Raw genomic sequence first — 22,925 nt, forward strand, 5'->3', positions numbered from 1 at the left:
TCAGGGATGCATCTAACTAGAAGATGTGAATGACCTGCATAAAAACTATAAACATTTGCTGTGAGGAATTTAGAAAGATTCGTGGTCAATACCTGTTCACAGTCAATACTTTATGGATATCAATTGTTTCCAAATTAATCTCTATCTATGTATTCAATGCAGTCCCACTTGCGATCTCACCAGACTTTTTTGTGGAAATGGACTAAGTCTCTCACCAAAAAAGCAACAATTACTAATGACCTATTAAACAATATTTTTTACGTATCCTAACAGTGGTATCTGGAAATTGAACTCAGGGCACTAGGATAATCAACACGGCAACACCAAGATCATGATCTATCGAAATTCCATATAGACATTACTAATCCATCGCTGTATTCTTCCTCTCTGAGTGTGGATAAAGGCATCCCAGTCCTAGCAGCCTGGCTAGTAGGAAAAGTCAACACTCTTCGCCATTTTGGAGGTCTACTGGATGCTGCTGATTGAGGGAGGTAGATACTTTTCTATCTTCCTCTTTTTGCCTGGCTTGCTCTGTGCCATTTTACTGCTTTGCCAAAATCATGGAAAATGTGTTTTGTCTTGTTGCCTACCCTTAGTCTTGCCCTTAAATATGCCCTGGGATGTAAGCTCTGCACATACTGGGATGTCGTCTCATCTGTGCGTCGCTATAACCCTGCACCTAGAAATCTGCCAAGCACACAGTAAGTGTTCAATAAACAGCTATTAAATGAAAATGTAAACAGCCTTTCACAGAACATGGAGCACAAAAAGGAGTTCAATGCATGCACATAGTTAATATAAGAACTGAGCTTCTTTTTTTTTTACTTTAATGTTTATTTATTTTTGAGAGAGACAGAGAGAGAATGCGAGTGGGTTGGGGCAGAGAGAGAGGGAGGCACAGAATCTGAAGCAGGCTCCAGGCTCCGAGCGGTCAGCGCGGAGCCTGACGCGGGGCTCGAACTCACAAGTTGTGAGATCCTGACCTGAGCCGAAGCCGGACGCTCAACGGACTGAGCCGCCCAGGTACCCCAAGAACTGAGCTTCTTGAAGGCAGTCACCCTGAGTGCTCTTTGGTCTCCTGGAATCATATTTCACTTAGGGTTTCCGGAGTTAGAAATTAAAGGAAATATCAAAACCAGAGCCGAATTATGCATGAACTAAATAAGGCACAATCCTGGGGTGCCAATTTTAAGGAAGTGACAAAAAACCTCAGTAATCAAGAAAAAAGTATTTTCGCATAATATTTTTATAAGTCAAAATTAATGCCCCCCCCCAAAATCCATGAAGAATAAAACACTAGTTTTAAATAAAAACAAGATCAGTTAATGGTGCCATACTAAGCCATATTAAAGCTTGAGGCAAAAAAAAAAAAAAATTAGTAACACCAATCCTATCTTTATTTAAAATAATTTTGATTTTTGGGGTGCCTGGGAGGTATAGTTAGTTAAGCACCTGACTCTTGATTTCGCCTCAGGTCATGATCTCAAAGTTCCTGAGATCAAGCCCCATGCTGGGTTCTGCACTGACAGGGCAGAGTCTGCTTGGGATTCTCTCTCTCCACCCCCCCTTCTTTCTGCCCCTTCCTTCTCTCCCTCTGTCCCTCCTTCTCTCCCTCTCAAAATAAATTAAAAAAAAATGTTTTTTTAAGTCTTCAATGGGGCACCTGGGTGGCTCAGTCAGTTAAGCGTCCAACTTCAGCTCAGGTCATGATCTCACGGTTTGCGGGTTCGAGCCCCACGTCGGGCTCTGCGCTGACAGCTTGGAGCCTGGAGCCTGCTTCAGATTCTGTGTCTCCCTCTCTCTCTGCCCCTTTCCCACTCATGCTCTGTCTCTCTCTCAAAAATAAAAAAAACGTTAAAAAAGTGGAAAAAAAGGTCTTCAAAAACTAAATAAATCTTTAAAAAATAAATAAAATAATTTGGTATTTAGAAGATACAATATTAATTCTCTTGATTACTGAATTTTTTAGCATCTCCTTAAAATCTGTGCCCCAAGTGAGTACCTCACTTGCTTCACCTTATCCCAGCCCTGCATGACACTTAAACCTGCCCTTGAACAATCTCGTGGGCTGTCTACAAAATATAACACTGTCCCCTCAATAACTTTAACTCCGTCTGTTTGTCGGAACAGCTCCCTGTTTCTCCAGGTGAACCATGGATGAAGAAGTCATGGGAGCCACACGGCATAATGAGTCTTCAAGCAGCCGTCACTCAGCTCAGGGAGGTGCTGAGGTTGTGGGAGGGCTCCCGGGAACTGAGAAGGGTGCAACTACATGTCCCATGTCACCCTGACTTCAGGCACAGCCTCCAAGTACAATGGACCCAACCGCATCTCAGCTAACCTTAGCTCTCGTTTGTGTTCTTCTCTCCCTCTCCCTGGCTCTCTCTCTTACACACACATCTGACTAGTGCAATTTGAACGCATAAATGTGACTCTTACGGAAACACCTGCCCCATGGCTGTCCCCAGCATGCCTGCCTGTTGCCTAACGGACTCTCCTCAGGAGCCTCTGCTCCCACAGATCAGTAGCGATTTCCGCTAGCCGCCAAGACAAAGGAGACTCTGGCAGCCGGGCTATGTATTCCTTTTGCTTTCCCTAAGTACCCATACCATGTTGCTTTCCACAAATTCACAGTTTTATCCTGAGATGAAATCGCACTGTTTCTGCCAGGAATCGCACGCAGAAACATGCTTCTGTTTTGTTTCTGGACATACTGTATTTGATAAAATTAGAAGGAAGTCACCATATCAACATTTTCACACAAGAAGAAAGGAGGGAAAAAAAAAAAAAAAGAGGAAAGTAAAATTCAACCAGCTATGAGATCCAGTACAGATAAGAGACCAAAAGACGTTTCCGGCAGGGTCCGAATCTTGAGGTGCAAAATACCCTCTCCTATTCTTCTTTGTTCCCACTTGTGGCGTCTAGCCAGTCGCCAACTAATAGGAGAGCTGGATGCCAATTCCATTAAACACATGTAAGCCTAAAAGGAGAAACAGTCATGGGGGGAAATGAAATCTCCCTGGGCCAACTCTCTCAGTGAGAACAGATATTCCCTGCAAGCTCTCTGAAATCAGCTCTATTTTTTGGGTCACCGATACGAAATAAGGATTTGGCACCTGGCCTCTCATGGCAGAAGGGAGGATGGGTAATTATGTGCATGAAAATATCCACGAGGTGAAGGTACGTGAAATTCGAATCAGGCAGCATTTAACCCCACCGAAGTCTGCGTCAATTCTGGAGTCAGAGGGTTTTACGTTCTACCAGTACATCCCAGGTACTTTCCAGATGAGGTAAAAGAGGCCTGGCAAAACCAGGTGACTTGTCGTAGGTCATAGTGACAGCAGGTGTGACCCTTCACCAAAGCTTCTGCCAAGGAACCATGATGTTTTCTGCTGCCCTCTGCTAGGACAATTTAAGCCCAAGGCTGGCACATGTTTGGGCCTTATGCGATCCCTCCCCATGGTAGGATATACTACAAGAAATGGCACATTACACAAATGACTTCCGAAACACAGCAAGGAATCTTCGGTCACAGAGGCCCACTCCTCGGAGCCTGTAACAGGGAGAAATGTGGATGGAGAGGGATTCATGAAAACCTCACTCAGGACTAGGGCCTAAACACGCCAATGAAACTAGACAAGTTCACTTGCATTCTTTCTTCATTAATTAACGTATCCTTTTTTCTAATTATAACTCGATAATGATCTCACAAGGCTATTAGCTCCTTGAAGCTGTAAAGCCTTTTTCTGTCTTGTTCACTAGTCTATCCCCAGTTCAGGTCCAAACCTAACACTGAATAAACGTTTCCTGAATAAATGAAACAAACAAACAAACAAACAAAAAAAACAAAGAAGAAAAATGTATTTGTTCATTTAGGAAATTCCCAAAACACGGTAAAATGATTTCAATGAAGCAGAACTCTCCCATCACTTCACAATACAGAGATAGTGGCTGTTACATTTTGGGATATTCCGTTCAGAATATATTCCATACGTATACATACAAGTGTTCAATCTAATTTGAGATTTAGACTATATATGGAATTCCGTATCCTAGTTTTTTGCCAACTAACAACATATCTTGTTAATTTTAGCCTTCTTCCCTTCCGTTCTCTCTTCTCCAACTCAAGTGCATTGGCAGCTAAAGACAGCAGAAGTGAGTAAAATAATACACAGTGACCCAAGTCAAACACCAAAAGTGCTTCCTGGAATTTAACAATTTTGGTGGAATAAAAAGAGTCCTTCTAAACCAGTTCATCCTCACTCTTAATACAGGTCATTTGTTTAAATTAACAAATGAAGCAAACAGCAGCGCCATTATAGGAATAATGAACTTTGTGGTATTCTCTGCACAGAGAGGCTATTTATCCTTCTACTAAAGAATGCATAAAGAAATGAACTGAACAACAATAAGGTGCGGCAGACAACAATCTTGGGTATCAGATTACTCAAGTACCTCTGAATCCTAAAGGCCGACAAGAGGTTCCTGAAAGAATCATAGATTTGTTTCCAACTGCTTTCAAGATGTGCAGGCTGGTTTCTAAACATTCCCCCTCCCCCATCGGTATCTCTGCTTGGATAGCTAGTAATCAGTGAGCCCCAGAATGTCCAAATTTGAACTGTAACCCCCTTGAAACTTGCAACCTGCCTCGTCTTGGGAAATGAGGACTCCAGCTTTCCTTGTGGCTCAGAGCAAAATTCATGATGTCATCCTTTTCTCTTCTCTTTCTCTCATGCCTCCTATGAAACCTCAGCCTTCAGAAGAGACCCAGAATCTGACCATTTCCTGCATACCCTGGGCAAGCTTCCGTCCCTGCTCACCTTGATAGCTGCATGAGTCTTCCTGCCAACTAGTCTTCTGCATCTAAGCAGAAGTTAGACTCCCTGTAGTCTAACATCCACAGAGCATCCAGAATTGTCCTTTGAAATGTTAAGTCAACAAAGGGGCAGTATGAGGGTGCTTGTGGGAATGACTGACTCTGTATCTTGACTGTAATCATGGTTACGAGACTGTGTGCCTTTGTTAAAGCTCAGAGAACTGTCTGCCAATAAGGGAGGTTTTTAAGGGAGATTGTTACTATGTGTTTAAAAAGTTCAACGAAAAATACAAGTCAGACCACAGAAGTTCTCTGCTCTAAACCCTGTATTATAAAACCCTGTATTATAAATCTGATTCCCTAATACCTCTTTGACTTAATCTTCTGATATCAGTGTTTCTTCCTCTTTATACACTTTAGTCCAGCCACACGGCCACCCTCCGCTGCTGCTGAAACAAGTTAGACATGCTCCGGCTTTTGTGACTTTGCACTGGCTGGTCCCTTAACCTGGAACGTATTCCCCTCAATCATCTCACCCCACATATTTGCAATATTTCTAGTATCTCTTACCTGGCTTTACTTGTCCTTCTCCTTTCTTAGTGCTTATCAATTTCAGACATACCATATCACCAACTTGTATTTCATAGCCATTGTCTAACTCACCAAGACCACCCCCAGATGGAATCTAAGCTCCCTGAGAACAGCAATCTTTCCTCTGTTCACCAATATATCCCCAACACTTAGAAAAAGGGCCTAGAACACAGAAGGTATTTAAAAAATATCTCTTGAGTGAATGACACACAATCGATGCCTACCATGTGTGAGGCTTTGCACTAGCCCCTAGGTAACAGGACCATGTAACGGGACAGTTATTCTGTTAAATAAATAGATTGGGCTACAAAATCCCAAGTTTCCCTGTGGCTCGCAAATTCCTTCCAGATCAATGTTTTAAACTACATCATACAGGTTCTAAGAGGATGTAAACACCCCAAAGGCAGGGATTTTAGACTGTTCTCTTGCTTGTATCCTTGGCCATGGAACAGTGCGTGGCTCATAATAAGCACTCGATATCTGGGGAATGAAGAAGCTGTCTGTGGACAAGAAATGCAGGTTTTGTTTATTCTGAGTTTCTGATTGCACCCAGCACATAGAAGGAACACGAGGCACAGTGTTCAGCCTGCTCTCCTAATGGTCTGGTCAAAAAGAAAAAAATCATAGTTGACAGCATTACACATAGCCCCCCCCCCAATATTCTTGGGAAGATTAGCAAAATGGATGATTTTAAACATAGCACAGAAGCACACAAGTTCAGGTGGCAGGCTTTTAGAATTCCTATTAGGTGCATCACATCAGAGAGAGACTCACCAATGTTGACATACATGAGGGTTCTGGGCATGAAAATGAGGTCAAATAGGACTCCTGTGGAAAGCAATCTTCTCCAGAAAAATTGCTGGGCTTTGCCTTGCTTTGTGACCTTGTTCCCCCATTTCTCCATCGCGAACTTCCCACCAAGGCCACCACGATCCCAATTATCCAGGGGAGAAACTTTAGCCATCACTTACCCCAGGCCCTTCTGATCTTCCCCCAACTCTCCCAGGCTTTGTTGCAGGAATGAGAATTTTCCAAACACGGATACACCCCTTTAGCAAGTGACCCCTGCCGTGAGATAGGACTTTAGCTTCTACAACCTTTGGCTGCACCAATAAAGACATAATGTGAACCACATATGTAATTTTAAATCACGTAGGTTGACATTGGAAAAAGCAAAAAGAAATGAGAAATTAATTTTGTAAGGTGTTTACTCCAACTGAACGTATCAGATTACTGTAATTTCAACATGCAATCAATAAAGTTATTAATAAGATACCTTACCTTCTTTTTTTGGTACTTAGCCTTCAAAATATGGTGTCTATTTACATCAACAGCATATCTTCATTCAGACTGGCCACATTAGACATGCTCTCTAGTAGCCACTGGTGGCTGGTAACTACCATACGGGACAGGGAAAATCCCAAACTTAAGCCCCGTTTCTTTCAGGATGCTATCACTGCTCCCAGACCAATACCACTTAAAGATCTTGTAACTGATTTTAAAATGCCTTCTAATCTATCATGGCATCACTTTCATTATTCTCGGTCCAAACATGATTCTTGCAAGGCAGTTCAATGAGGCAATGCCATAGTGCGAATGGGCTGCTAAGTATGATAGAGCTAGCTTGCCTCTGTGATATGGAAATAATACATGCATGACCTCTCACAAGAGCCCATTTTTGCTGAATTCTACTGACTTCCTTAAGTGTTACAGCGCTGTTCCTTATTGATGATAGGGCAAGCGTGTGTGCTGACTGCAATGTTTTTTTGAAACAGCTATGCCGACAACAACTACAAAAAATTACAAACCGAACAGAAACAGAAAGGAGGCTGGAAGCAGGAGAAAGTTGAAGTGCATTTACCTTCTCATTATAAGTGCACCCCATAGACCAGCTCTTAGTGTTCTAATAGGTACAACCAAGATGATGCTTAAGAACAGGACTCTGTAAGGACTCAAAGGAATGTTCTAACGGAGTTTTTAATGAAGAGGAACTAAAAACACATTCAGGTGAGGTGGTAATTCACCAGGCGAGAGAGTTGCTTTGAAAATCTGTACCAAGAAGAGCTTTGTCATTTTCTCCTTGAAGGTGAAATTATTGCTTCTACTAGCCTCTCCAAGGTGAAATGGATTATCAGAATATGAAAGGTAGTTCACTGTGGAGAACTTTCCATAGCGACAGTGGTGCAAAGTTCGTAGCTAGATGGAACATGAAATAATTAACACATCACAGAGCAGCTAGACTCTGACATCCTGAACACCTATTTCCATTTCTCCTGGCCTCAAAAAGCTACTTTTGCAAAAGAAAGCAAACTGGTTTCAAGTTAACTTTCTCCCTTTCCGTGGAAAGTTGGTTTTAAGTATTGCTCAGCCTACAGAAAGAGAGGTTCTGACCCAGTTCTAACGGCTGACTCAGCAGAGACCAGCTATTATGGTTTGGAAGAGTGGTTTCAGGAAACCATACCTGAAATTGATGAGGTTCTGAAAAGCACCCTGCCGAAGTCAGCGATTTCTTCAAATTGGGGTCAGGCCATAGGAACCCAAAGGCTCCATCTCTAGGCCCTCTTTCTTGGAGAAAGGGAAGACCAGCCTGTAACATATCCACTATCCTAAAAACAGCCAAGAAATAATTGGCAGCCACCTCCAGAAGAATGGAGTTTGTTTGGCACAGCTGGGAAGCCAATGATTTACTTTGCAATTACTAGCAGATATCACACTCGAGTTGAAGAGAAACCTAAAAATGAATCATGATTCACAGCCCTTTTGGCCTTTGAAAAAGAATATAGAAAGGCAGAAAGAAGAAGCCAAGCACACGGCATCCCAAATCCTTCTGCCCTCAGGGCTCCCTAAACATAAATTTGAAGTGTGTAGATAAAAAGGTATCAATAACTATGGCACGAAAATAAATGGAAAATATAACTAAGGTACAGCTCAACAAATACTCCTAGATTCAGGGCAGTGCATCACAAAACTGTATCTGCAATATTCTTGGCAGGTCAACCATAAACAGCATGCATGCTTTCTTTCATGCATTTATTCATGCAACCAGTTCATTCAAGCCTTTCATGCACCGGATACGATGCTAGACACTCATGCTAAAATGGTAAATTAATGCGAGAAGGACATGCCTACATAAATTTACCTGAGTCAGTAGTGCTGACAATATTTGCAATAAGAGTGATCATTTAGTGAATGCCTACTATGTATTGGTTTCTATGCAAGGCACTCATTTAATCTGAGCAACCATCAACAATTAGGTGTTAAGACCATGTTACAGACGACGTTAAGCCAGTCTTAAGAGGTCAAATGACTTGCCAAGATCGTCCAGTCAGTCAATGACAAGAGCCAAGATGTCCCAGCCATAAGCTAGATGTTTAAAATAAGATGTTTATAAATAATGTTTGAAAATATCATCTTGGGATACTTTTTTAAAATCAGGCAATCCAATGGTGAGCACCAATGAGTGATAGTTTGTACATTTCATTAAGATTTGTGATTTACAAAGAAAATCCCGTTTGAAAAATAGAGGGAGGACAGTTCACCAAAGACCACCTACAGATGACAAAATAGGACACGAAAAAGTGTTCAACATTTTAATCCTTTGGAAAACAAACTAAAATCACATGAAATATTACTGCACTATTAGAAAGTCTAGAGTCTAAAAAATTCTTTTTTACTTTGACAATACCAAATACCAGTGAAAATGCGGAGCGGCTGTAACTCTTACGCAATGCCAAGGGAGGACACAAAATGGTACAGCTTTTGGGAAAGAGTTTGATAGTTTCTTATAAAGTTAAACACAGTCTTCACATAACCCAGAGATCTCCCTTCTCAGGTATTTACTCAAGCAAAATGGAAATCTATGTTTACCCAAAACCTCTCCAGTACATATCTAATTCTTTCCCTGGAGCTCTCTAAGCCTATTGTCTTCCTTTCCTTAGAAGCTGCTTTAGTAACTGTATCCATAATCCCCCCCAGTTGGAAACAATTCAACTGTCCTACAACTAACGACTGAGTAAATATACTGTGGTACATTCATACCACGGAATACTATGCAGCGATACAAAGGAACGAACTAATGATACAAGCAACGACCTAGGTGAATCTGAAATCCATTTCATTAAGTGAAAGAAGCTAAATCCAAAGGATTCATACTGCATGATTCCATTTAGACGACATTTGGAAAAAAGTCAGAATTATTAGGAAGAGAAAAGAGATGTGATTGCCTGAGGGTTTTGAAAGGGGCTGAAAACAAAGGGGCTATAGGAAAGAATTTGGCAGCGGGGACAGAACCAGGCTCGAACAAAGTGGTGGGTTACATGATTGTATGTATTTGTTAAAATTCAGAGGGATGTATAGCAAAAAGGGTGAATTTTATGGTAAGTTCAAAATGTGAATAATATTCACCTCAAAAAAGTTGTGATTCTAACACGTGAAATGAAATACCTCTCACAGATACATTAAAATACTTAGAATTCATCTAGATTAAAGCCATCTCAATCTACAAGAAGTTTTCTTAATGACAACATGTGGGAACATACATATTTTCAAACTGGCAAGTAACAGACTTTTTTTTTTTTTTTTAACACCTTCTCTCGGGTTGGCAAGCAGAACATTTCACTCCAACACCTTCAGTCTGCATGCTGGAAAATGGTGCAGGGAAGCTACTGGGAGGGAGGATACAGGTTTCTCCTCAGCCTGTAATAAGTCACAAAGTCCACTGTAGCTAATGTGTGTCTTTACAGAGGACAAACTTTCGAGAAGCTGTAATTTTCCAAAGGCTTGCTGGTTTCCCGTTAAGGAAGACATACCGTAAGAATAACCTGGTCAATTGCCCTGGGTGTTTCCATCCTAATCTACTGCTGGGTAAGTGCTTCACTCTCAAAAAATCATGGTTGTAAGTCCTCAGACATCCTTTGTCATTCCTCAAGAAGATATCCTGGAGCCCCAAACCTCGCTGTACCTTGCTGCCTTTTTACTGTCAATGGAATGTTCATCAGGCTCTGATTCCAGTCACAAAGTAACCAAACAGAAGCACTCGATCAGTGAGCAATTTTACCAAGCGTCTAGCGAGCCAGAGAGAAGCTCACCTTGGCGGTGTAAGTCTGGATCCCAATTCTCCCGCACACAGTTGGTTTTACTCCTGGGGCTCATTCTCTTGTTTGCCTTAATGCTCCTTTTGTGAACAGCCCCCAGACTCTTCCTCATCTGCCTACCAAAGACTTGCTAAAAACCCCTATTACAAGCAATTCAAAGCCTGAAATGAAAATTGATGCTTTCAACTCCTGTAGCTATGAAAATGGAGAGCTGCCAAAGACTCTGTGTTCCTTCATTTTCCCTGTCAGTTTTCACGAATACAGATAGCAGTTATGAGAAAAAGAATGTGGACCGTGGCGAAGCATTCCTCCCTAAATCTGACCCCATTAAGGCAGAGCTTTTGCAGTAAAGGACAATTCTGGTAAGGTTACATTAATGATGAAAAGAAAAAACTTCAGAACCGAGGCTCAAAGTAAAGATGACAAGCAGCTCCCTGTATTTAAAAGTGCATTAGGGGGCGCCTGGGTGGCGCAGTCGGTTAAGCGTCCGACTTCAGCCAGGTCACGATCTCGCGGTCCGTGAGTTCGAGCCCCGCGTCAGGCTCTGGGCTGATGGCTCGGAGCCTGGAGCCTGCTTCAGATTCTGTGTCTCCCTCTCTCTCTGCCCCTCCCCCGTTCATGCTCTGTCTCTCTCTGTCCCAAAAATAAATAAAAACGTTGAAAAAAATAAAAAAAATAAAAAAAATAAAAGTGCATTAGGATCAGGGGCACCTGGGTGGCTCAGTCGGTTGAGCGTCCGACTTCAGCTCAGGTCATGGTCTCACCATTGGTGAGTTTGAGCCCCATGTCGGGCTCGGTGCTGACCACCTGGCACCTGCTTGGGATTCTGTGTCTCCATCTCTCTCTGCCCCTCCCCCTGCCCTCTTTCAAAAATGAATGTATGTTAAAAACAATTTTTTTAAGTGCACGAGAACAATGAATTACTATGCGCTTGAATGGGAATCACACCACATTTTTCAACCAGGACAACACAGATGAAAGCCTCTCCACTCTACTGGTGAGACGGGCAGTTCAAGTTCTATCTCCGTGCAGTTTAGACATCCGTAAAATAAGAGAACTGAGCAGGAAGAAAATCCTAGAGTTGTCCTGCAGTAGTATGCACCACTAATGCAGTACTTTCTAATAAATGCACCACTTTCTAATGCAGGAATTAGAAAGGCACAGAGGGCAGCTCCTTGTCTGTCTCGCTCTATCAAAATCTAAGTTCCATGAGGGCCGTCACTGGTACCTAACAGAGCGCCTGGCATATACAACGTGCTCAGTAAACGTCTGGGGAGTGATGGAGTGAATGACATTAGAGGCAGGAGGAGTTTGCTTTGCTCTATCATGTGACTATCAGGTTCTGTAACTAAGAAAACAGTATTTATGCACCCAGTTTGTGATTTCACTGTGGACTCGGCAGGCGCACAAAAACGGCTGAGACACGGGACTTATCTGTGAACTTATGTTCTAAAGAAATAAATGTTGGGGCGCCTGGGTGGTTCAGTCGGTGGAGCGTCTGACTCTTGGTTTCAGCTCAGGCCACGATCTCACAGTTCGTGAGGGGGCACCCTGCTTCAGGCTCCGTGCTGACGGTGTGGAGCCTGCTTGGGAGTCTCTCTCTCTCTCTCTCTCTCTCTCTCTCTCTCTCTCTCTCTCTCTCCCTCTCCCTCTCCCTCTCCCTCTCCCTCTCCCTCTCTCTCTCTCTCTCTCTGCCCCTCCCCTGCTTCGTCTTACTCTCTCAATGTAAATAAATAAACTAAAAAAAAAAAAGTTTAAAAAGATGTTTTTAAAACACAAATGTTTACTTGAGCAAAGAACCATGTGTGTAGTGAAGAGTTTCCACAGACACTATACATGGAAGGGTTCAGAGCAGGGATAGGTCACGGTGCACAGCTTGCAGTCTGCAGGGAGCGTTTCTTTGAAGTACGTGCACACGAAGCCAAACCTAGACTGGTCCAGAGAGATTAAAATTAGCGGAGATGGGCACCCATTTCCGGAACAGGATAGTAGATGGGGCAGAGGGTCAGGGGCTTCCGGGCTTGTACGGACTAACAAAGGTAACTATGAAAACAGGTCCAAACTTGCCCCGTTGAACACACATTCAAGTCACTCCAGGCTCATTTATCCTGCGCTGTCCCGGACGTCTTCACTGACACATCCCTTATGACCTTCCAGTCTACCTGGTCACTCTTCGTAGGACCCCACACGCCACCGTGGACTCCAGCCTCTCCTTCCCATCTCTTGTTCCATCACTCATGAAGTAGTCTGTCCTGAATATCCCTTGTGGTCCCTCCCGTCCTCCTTTGCCTTAACTTAGTCTTTTCCTTTCACCATAGCTTCCCTCTTGGCCCCTCTGCATTAATTTCAACCCCGAAATCAAGGGTTAACAAACTTTTTCGCTAAAGGGACGGACAGTAAATAGTTTAGGCTTTGGAAGGCCATACAGTCTCCGTCTCAGCTACCCAACACCGACACTGTTGCAAAAAAGCAGCTGTGATCAATACGTGAACAAATGAGTGTGTCGCAATAACACTTTTTTAACAAATGAGTGTGTCGCAATAACACTTTTTTAACAAAAACAGCCAGAGTGGCCTGGGGACCAGAGTTTAATGACCGCCGCCTTAGATTGCTACCTGAGTGCTTTTCAAAACATACAAAATGTTATTATCCTGCCTAAACTCTTCCAAAACCCAGGGCCCTCAAGACGAGGTCCAGACCATGTGGCAGGACAGGCAGGGGCCTCTGTGTCTCTCCCCCTCGCTGTCCCTTACAACTCTTCCCTGACCTAAATTCTAGACAAAGTCAGGCCCGTGTCTCTGTTCCCCACGCTTTACATATTTTTTTAGTCCACGAGACATTGGGCTGTCACTGGCCATCTGTGTTTCCCATTGCTAACAACTACAATGGACCCTCTGTGAGAGTAGAGGCTGTGTTGTGCATCCCTTGGACCTAGCAAAGCATGATATAGAGTCTGTAGCTGGCCCATAGCAACTATTTGATTATTAGTAAAAAAAAGAAAAAAGAAATTCCAATTCGGTACTCATCTGACTTTGTATAACTTTAAAGAAACTGGAATCCATTCAGGGCTCTAAGTACCTCGGTTATGCCAATGATTTTAATTCAACACCTGCTATTAAAAGGTGTCCAAATGTCAGAAGGAATTGTTCTTTCTCAGGATGATATAATTCAAAATTTCCCCTTTTAAAGGAGACGTACTTGAAAAGTGCTACTTAGCTGTCTCCCCATTAGTCTTTAATTAGCTGCTTGAACAATGCCAAATATGCTATATCCTCTTGCAGAGAGCTATGTCCTCAAGCAATTAGTCTGTCTTACCAAATAGGACCTGCATCACCACTGTAGCCACAGTGGCCAAAACTTCCCACAACAGGGAAAATTCCTTATGTCTTCCAGAAGGTGGCCATACTTCCAGAGGACATACGAGCTTCAAGTAAAGGTAGGAAAAGTCTATCATCTATCAAGTGGAAAAACTTTCAAAGACTATTTTCGGTTTTTGCAAGGATGAAAGGAAGGAGATACTCTTGTACACGTAGATGGGAATGTAAATTATGCGATTTTTTTCGGTAGGGTAATGTAAAGTATTTTTGAATCCTAAAATGCACATGCTTTTAAAACTCAGTGAGGTCACCCTCAGAAGTTTAACTCATGGAAAGACTCACAACTGGATGCCCAGTTGTTCAAGGACGCTCCTTCAACATTGTCCCTAGCATTCCCAAACTGGGAAAGAATGACCCAATTCATGCTACAGCCACGTCCTCTGTGAACTTCACAATCTATGCCCACTGCCCTCCTGACAGCCTATTTCCGTGTCTGAGAGACAACTCCGGCCAAATAGAGAATGAAACTCCAGATCTTAAACCCTAAGAGGTCACTGCCCCAGCTTCCCTCGTCCAGCAAAAGGCAGCTCCGTCCTTCCACTTGTTCAGGTTTTAAAAAACCTTGGGAGTCATTCTCAACTCCTTTGTTTCTCACATCCCTCATCGAATCCATCAGGCAATTCTGCTGGGTAAACTTTCACAATATAACCAAGCACACCTGGTCCAGCCACCATCAATTTGCACCAAGATTTCTAATACCAGCCCCCTAACTGTGCTCTCTGCGTCTACCCCTCCATTTGTCCTTAACATATTACCTAAAGTGAGACTTTTCAAATGTTGAGGCATGTTATCATCCCAGTCAAAGCCCTGCAAAGACTCCTGTTTCACTATGAATAAAATGGCTAAAATGGTCTAAAATGTTTGCTGCGATCTGTCTGCACCCCTTTAGGCTCTTACACTCTCCCTTACTCTCTTCCAGAGTTCTAGCCGTTGCTTTCTAGATTTCAGCCACTCTGTCATCCATGCTATTCCCCAGACCAACCAGGTACCACTTCTGCCACAGGGCCTTTGCAAAGGTCCTTTGTAATAACGCCATAGGGTAATTGTGCTTTACTCAGATACACACTCATTCAAGTTTCTGCTTAAATGCTACTTTCGCAGGGAGAGCTACTCAGATAAACCCATTTGACATTGCAACACACCCCCTATCTCCCCAGTCTTGACTGCATTTCTCTGCTTGGCTCCCCTCCATACTGTCTCCCATCTTCTAATATACAAAATAATACGATTATTTAGTATACCTACCATTTACGGTCTCCCTGACTAGAACATAAACCCCATGAGGGATCTTTACCTGTTCGGGTCAATACTACCCCCAAGCACCTGGAACAGTTCCTAGCATATAAAGTTTGCTAAATAAATATTTGCTCAATGAATAAATAGGTCCTGGGGTTTTGTGAGAACAAAACGAGCAAGCCTTAGCAAACAGCCACCTAATCAATAGGTTCTAGTTATTATCACAAAAAAATGAAGTAGGTTTACACATACTGATGTGGAAAACTGCCAACTCTCTTATAGGCAAGAGCCAAGCTGGACTACTTACTATATAAAGACAGCCGGACTGTGTGCGTGTATATATTAACGTAGAAAGGTGTGGAGGAAACCAAATCAAATCTATACAGAATACTTCCAAGGGACTGAAGGGTGAGCAAGGGCTGGTGTGTAAATCTCCACTGTATTATCTGTGCAGGACTTTTATACAAGCCATCAAGCAAGCTTCAATTTTGCCCACCACAGTAATTTTTATGAACAAATATCTTGCGGATGATAGGTTTCATTTAAAAATTTTTTAAGATTATTTATTTATCTTGAGTGAGAGAGCACGAGAAGGGGAGGGGCAGAGAGAGGAAGAGAGAGGGAGAGTCCCAAGCAGGCTGCGCACTCTCAGCACAGAGTCCAACACAGGCCTCGATCTCAGAATCCGCGAGTTCGTGACCTGAGCCGAAATCGAGAGTTGGGTGCTTCACCGACGGAGCCACCCGGGCGCCCCTGAAAGGTTTCATTTTAACTCATCATTTCAACCGGATTCCTTAATTGCTGATCTTACTAGGACTCAACTAGCGTGGATGTGAATACAATCTCCACGGAGGGTAAGGTGTGTTTGCACTGCTCGCTGCGTAGCCCTAATGCACAAAAAGTTCCTGGCACATAGTAGGCACTCAAAATATTTAAGATACACTAACTGGAGGTCACCTCCAGGTAAAAATATAAGTGGTGAGTCAGATGGTCCAAAAAGCTACAAAAAGAAATAGCAAAGGCCTCCATAAACAGGCGTACTAAAGCTTTATTAAAAGGAGTACAACATTTTAGACGTGTTTCCTTCCATTGAGGTCTCTATCTACAATCATTATGTATTTCTAAAGCAGCTCTCTTTGGCACTGCTCCACAATTAATTAGAAAATTATGGCACTTACTGTCTTAAAGGCAAGTTATTTCATATAACTGTTGTCAAATTTGTAGATTCCCACTGATCTAATCTTCATTGCAGCAAAAAAATACACACCCAGCGCAACACTTCAGGCCCACGACCCTCTGGAGGGGGAAAGGTAGTGGAGAGAGGAGATTCTTTAATCAGGAGAACGGCGTCAACTTTTAAGATCAATTAAACTGCGAGTAAAACTCTAAACGCTTGTTTATGTCCCTTAGAACTACAGGATACACTATCTGGTTTCTGAAAAGGAATATGGGTTACTAAATACAAGGGAAAACTGTGTTCCTTCTTCTCATTTTTAAAGTAATTTTCCAGGGAGTCGTACTTGCTCTATTTTGATAACGGCCACTTCGCTGTAGTGAAATAGCTCGATTTTTTTTAAGACTAATGGTCAAAGTTTATGAGGCATCCATGCATTTAAGTATGTACTGAACACATATTCTGTGCTAATAAGCACTGTCCTTGGAACCAGGATACAAAAAGAGAAACAGCAAAAACCCTCACAAACAAAAGAATGAGGCTTCACGACAAGCAGTTAAACCTGCTATGCTTTTTCGGCTGCCCTTTCAGGTCAGATAACCTCAAATGTCAAAACTTTAAAAATCTTTTCATTTAAGAATGTTTAGCCCAGGGACTCATTTTCAAGCCCAAGACCCCCCGCTTTGCTCTAATGCTTAAGATCCTCTCAAACATCTTAGCAAAAGTTAGGTAATATTTTCCCCAATTCTGCTTCTTCACTTGCGTCAGACAACCTATTGAAACTTAAAGTGAGAGAAAACTCATTGGAAGAAGGAATAAAAATCAGCAAAGACAGTTCAAGGACGGTATCAGGAAAAAACAAAACACAAAGGTATCTGGATAGCATTCAGTCATCAACTCAGTAGACTCAGGGGAGTGAATGGATCCAGTGCCATTATTTTGTTGTTGTTGTTGTTGCTGTTTGTTTTCCTTTTTAAGCGAGATCTATGCCCAAAGTGAGATCAAGAGTCGCAGGCTCCACAGACTGAGCCAGCCAGGAGCCCCAGTTTTTGGTGCCACTGTCACCAACAGGGAAGTGTATGTCAAATAGGTTTACCAATGCAAAATGGCACATCACTGGATTCAAAGGCACCATTTGGACATAATTTTCCTGGCCGTGGGCATCCTAAATTAATCATGGAGATGTGCCAGAGGCCAACAATGGCAGAAACTTGTCAACAGCTGGTAAGCAAGGGAAAGCCAGCAAGATCTGTACTTACTGTCTGTAACACTTTAAAAGCCTAAAAGTCATCCAGAGCAGGCCCGCTCACAGACAACGACCATCAGCAGAGTTCCTGGATTAATGGTTGGCATTGCTGCCTTTTCTTCCCACTAGATTTCTCAAAATTGCTATGACAGTTTTTCTGGTGCCAGAGGGTGTCAGTGTGACTGCAAGGGATGTGCTTACATTCAAATATTTGGGGTCTGATTATCAACATGAGACATCTAAAAAAAAAAATAAGAAAAGAAAAAACAAACATGCTCGGAAAATGGTGCTTACCAAACTCTCTGGATTATACCTGAGAATACAGTGGCAAGGAAAAAAGAATTTGGAGAGGGGAGCCTGGCTGGCTCAGTCGTAGGGTGTGTGACTCTTTGATCTTGGGGTGCTGAGTTCAAGCCCCATGTAGGTGGAGAGATTACTTAAAATTAAAAAATATATGTATTTGTACTGTTTTGAAGTTGGGGGGAGTCTTTTGATTTAGCTTTTACTAATACCATCATTTCTGTTTTTACTTTTAACTCTACAAATCCTTTTCCCTTTAGTTATAGGTATCTCCCACATCCTTTGTCCTACAGCAACTTTAATAAGTCAACATTAGCAAAACACATAAGTCTATTTATTTATTGGGATCATGAAATGAGCAATCTCAGTTGGCATCACACCGTCTGCTTTATCTGCACGGAGTAGGGTCAAACAGAAATCACAATGCAAGTATCAATTAATGGCTATGGTTGGCTCCTTTGTGAATATGGAGATCTCATTCTCTCCTTTTTCCTCTCCTCTACCCACATCCATATGCCAAGAGTAAGTAGAAAACAGAGAAGAGAGAAGGAGTGTCTCATCAGAAGCCTTTAATAGATGTGTCTTAATAATATCAGCTATAGTCATTGGTTTTACACTGCCTTTAGCGCATGGGTATAGTTTCTGCTCTTACACGTAAGAATGTCAAAGACCTACAGCCGTCTCAAAACAGTCCTAGGTAGCAGAAAAAATACAGTGGTTCAAAGAGGTTCTGTCTGTTAATGACACTGTTGCCTGCAAGTTTTTTGAGAACCTACGTTAGATGGGTTGGTAGCTCCGACAGACACACCATGGACCACATCACATATTCCCTCTTCTGGCCAGTTAACTTAAGAGGCAGTGAGGCTCTGGTCTCCCCTGGGGCAGGTCCTATAATAAACACAACTGCCCATGCTTTTGCTCATCAAGGACCGGCAGGTAAGCCTCAAGTCTAAACGTAATAATAGACCCATCCGAGAGCCACAATTAAGTGGCAAGAACAACAGATGGATCCCACATCTATTTATTATAAGCACAGCAAAATCCAAACACCAAAATTGGAACATTTTTTTTCAAATGCTGCCACAGAAGTACAAATTGAAATATGCAGCCTTAAAAAGAAACTACATAGGAATGCAAATGAGTAACCTTCAGTATTTAACTAGGTGGGGTGGGGTAGGGTGGGTGTTGGGGATTAGAGAGGGGTGTCCTCAGCAGGAATCCTTTCTTCCTGGCCCAGCCCCTTTTCCTAAAACCCAAAGAGGAAAGGCTCGGGGAGTCAAGAGCCAAGTCAGTCGGCTTCTGTTTGCTCAGTTGAGAAATGGAAGAATCAAGTCCCTGTTGATGCCATTAATCTGCTAAAGCTTTCAACAGCACTAAAATTCATTGGCAAGTGATGAGCAGCGTCTTGTTGACGAGATACAGTGCAAGTTAAATCACAAAAAGAACCTAAGAGCATATCCAATCAATACTTGAGGGCTTCCAAAGTTACCATAAAACACCAATTTCAGAAGGAAATAGCCTTACAGATGACAAAAGACAAGCTCTTCTCAGCTAAGAAATGCATTTATTTATTTCCCTAAACGAGAAAGACAGTATGTTATTCTGTGGGTTACCAAGTACATATACATGGGTTTAGGTACACTGTACACAAACACACACTTAAATACTTGTAATACAAAGAAGTCATAATGACCTCATGCAAAAGCTTCCAGTTTCATCTGAGCCCCCAATGAACATGTCTGAACCTTTTGAAAGCACTGAATACTTGTTCAAGAGAAGTAGTAAAGCCAACAGAAAACAACAAAACCCAGCAAGGGTTATAGTAGTCTCCTGAATGATTCTCGAAGGACAGAGCCCTGAGCGGGGTAAACTCCAGGAAAGAGAAAGGGGCACTACATACCTAAACCTCATAAATATGCTGCAAATACCCTGGGATAATTTGGCTTAGGCACAGGTCCACTCCCTTTGTGTGTGAGACAAAGTCTATGTACCAACACCATGGACACACAGCTGCCCTGCATCCAGAAACCCAGGTCAGTCAGATTCAGGACTTGAGAAGGGAGGGACAGGCTTCCTGCCCCTTTAAAAATCCCCAGCCTTCCTGGCTTGGCCCATTCACTGACAAGAACCAGAGAGTGAGACTAGCCTTTCCGCTCCCAAGCACTCAGCACGCCTGACTCTAGATTCCGCCTTCTATTTTCTGGATGCCCACACACATGCATATCTTACCTAGATAAGACAGTGCTCTGATACACACATGTTAATTTCCAGGAAGCAAACTTAAAAAGCCTTCTGCAGGTACATTCTTTCTTTTAAAAATGGGGGAAAGGGGAGGGGGAGAATCGCAGCTCTTTCCTTCTTTATTTTCCCCGTGAGCTTGCCAAACCCTCCAAAGTGCAAAGGCATGTGCCCACCGCGCTGGGGAGAAGCAGCTCGCTGTCTCCCCCGCCTTCCTCCGCCAGGGCGCCGGAACAATGCAGCAACATACATTTACCAACACCTGCTGGAGCCTATTAATATGCACGGGGACGTATTGATTTTTTCCCCCTCCCTTCCCCTGCCCTGCACACTGAGCAGGCTTTCATCTCCTCCTTTACCATCCATCAGGAACTCATTTCGCCAGTCCCCTCCCCCTCCCTCCCCCAGTCCCCATTCAGCCGAGCCCCTCGCTCCGAAAGCCCAGGCTGACGAGCACACTTTGGAATGCACTTCATTAAAATTTAGCTGCCCGATTCCAACCTGCAATGCGGAGGAGGCAATACAAAGCGCGCGCCACACTTCCTCCAGCATCCCCTTCAAAAGCCCCATTGTTCGCCAGGCATCTGCTCCAGAGCCCGGCCTCTCCCTACCCACTGACCCCTGATTTTTTTTTTTTTTTCTCTCCCCTCCTCCTCCCACCCTGCCCGGCCAAACGGGCCTGCCCGGTGAATTAAAACGCCGCCGCAGCCATCTGGCCCTCCCAAGCTGGCCGGGTTTCTCCCCGCCCCTCCTCCCTGGTCCACACACCACACACGGCATCTTCACCTCCATGGATGTTCCCACAACCCAAGCGCAAACCTCGGGCGGCGGGTCGCCTCTGCCGCCGCCTGCCTGTCCCCAGGCTTCCTCCGGCAGCCGGGCGATCGAATCCAGAGGTGGGCAGAGGGCGGCGGGGGGCGGCGAGGGGGCGATCATGGACCACTTGTACTTGCCTGCAAACCCCAGCCCAATCGCCAAGATTAATCCTTCCCTTTGTGAGCCAGAAAGAGGCTCCCGCCACGCTGGTCCTCGGCTCTGCAGCGGCTGGAAAGAGAGGCGGGGGTGGGGGGTGTGTGGGATCCAAACCCCTTCCTAGGCGAGCTGGGGGCGCCTCGGCCACCTGACCACAGAGCGATTTTGCGAGGGAAGAAGGAGCTGGCGGCAGGAGCAGCTGACGGTGCGAGCAGAGACGATGCCCAAGCTTGCGCCTTTTATATTACTGGCGACATTTCTAACACATGACAACAATTTCCATCTGTATTTAAGCCGGGAGTGTGAAAAAAGAGCATTACATCACAGAGCCCTGGTTCCTAGAGGCTGCCGGATAACTAGGCCAGGAGGATTAGGGCCGCACCTGCGGAGCAGGCGGGAGCAGAGGCGGGCACTGCCTGTCCTACCGGGCACGTCAGGTCCCCACAGCCCGCGAGGCCCTGGGGGGAGCCCCAGGCCAAGGAAAGGCGGGAAATGGGGCTGATCCGCGCGCGAGTAGCAGGAGGCTTCGTGGATGGGTGGGTGAAGGCGGGGCGGGGGAAGGTGGTGACTCTCTTGGTTAGGGCTGCAACCCTGCCTTCCCAGGAGCAAAGGGCAGAAGACTTCTGTGTGCCTTCTGCGGGGAGGGGGACCCGTTTCTGCCCTTCTGCCTCTTCCCTAAAGGTGGAGGAGATTTCAAAGACAATAATTCTCATGTTTAAAATCATCCTTTTCCTTGGAAGGACAGGCTGAGAATATTAACTTGAAGAATCCACTTTCAAGAACAGACGCTTCAAGAATTAAGGGTAGAGTCTGGTACCCAATCAAGCTATTTCCTTGCTGCTCATCTCTGTCATTCAAACGCACTCTTCAAAGGACTCTGTAAGAGCCCCATGGCATTATCTCCGCTCTGTTTCTGATAACGCATCCCTCCTCCCTGCTCTCCCACCCTCCTTAGTGAGAAAACTTTTGAGAGACCTTTGGCTTTGGAGAGGTAAACTCTATTCTGGAACGGTCAGTTCTTGGCAACTGCTGAACCCACTCCTTGTCCTAAGGATTTCTGCGCACGGTCTGTCGAAGGAACAAGTGGGACCACTGCCTGCCTTTCCCTCACCAACGTGTTACAGAATCCCGTGCTACCGTCCTCTAAGAATTCATTATTGCTCTCTGGGCAGCAGGAGACAGAGGGGCTGCAGCATGCACGGAGGTGAAGAATGACAAGAAAATAGGAAAAGGGAGTTGGAGGAAGGAAGCAAGGGTCATTTCTCTTCCTGAGCAGGTATGGAGAAGGGTCATGCGGAACTTAGCCTGCAAATGGGTGGAGGACCAAATTTCAGGGGACGGCAAGGCAGTCTTAAGGAAAGAGGAGGAAACACGATAAAGCAGCAGAGTCATTCAAATAACAAGGCAAAATGGATCTTTCCCTCAAATCCTTATCAGCCAGATTTCACAGCAGATGAGAAAACAAAATTTGTCCCTTCACAAACACGACTCCGTCAACAGTCATTGTGTGCAAGGATGTCTGACTGTTCCTTGAACAATCCTGGCCGTAGAAGGACAGGATTTCCAGTGTTCCTTGTCCTTCGGGTCACCCACGATGGTCCAAAGACTCAACTGTGAAGTCAGACTCACCAACAGTTCTCACTCAGTGCGAACACTATCTTTCCACTTCTCTGGTGTGTGACTATGGGTAAGTTACTTGTCGAGTCTGTGCCGGATTCTCCGTGTGTAAAAAGACGGACCTATTACTAAAGGTCACCTATTACTACTACCGTTGTTATTATACTTGGTCTCTGTGTGAAGTGTCTCCATGAAATGAAAGCCCCCATCCTCTACTTCAGGGAGGACCTGCAAAATGGAACAGCACCCAGGGCTTTATTTTTTT

General features: G+C 44.0%; 1 protein-coding gene across 18 annotated transcripts in view; it reads right to left on the reverse strand.

Moving 5' to 3' along the window:
• MAGI1 (membrane associated guanylate kinase, WW and PDZ domain containing 1) overlaps positions 1-22,925 on the reverse strand; it is a 638,028-nt gene that overhangs the window by 206,186 nt on the left and 408,917 nt on the right. Inside the window, exon 1 of one of the 18 annotated variants that reach the window (XM_045051830.1) lies at positions 4,821-10,942. The exons of the other annotated variants lie outside the window; for them this stretch is intronic. Coding sequence (XP_044907765.1) covers positions 4,821-4,863 — 43 coding nt within the window. The 5' untranslated portion in view covers positions 4,864-10,942. Of the gene's footprint in view, positions 1-4,820; positions 10,943-22,925 lie in introns of those variants that run through there. 18 annotated transcript variants of the gene reach the window in all.

Source organism: Felis catus, chromosome A2 (genome assembly GCF_018350175.1).
Source record: "Felis catus isolate Fca126 chromosome A2, F.catus_Fca126_mat1.0, whole genome shotgun sequence".
NCBI classification, from domain to species: Eukaryota; Metazoa; Chordata; class Mammalia; order Carnivora; family Felidae; genus Felis; species Felis catus.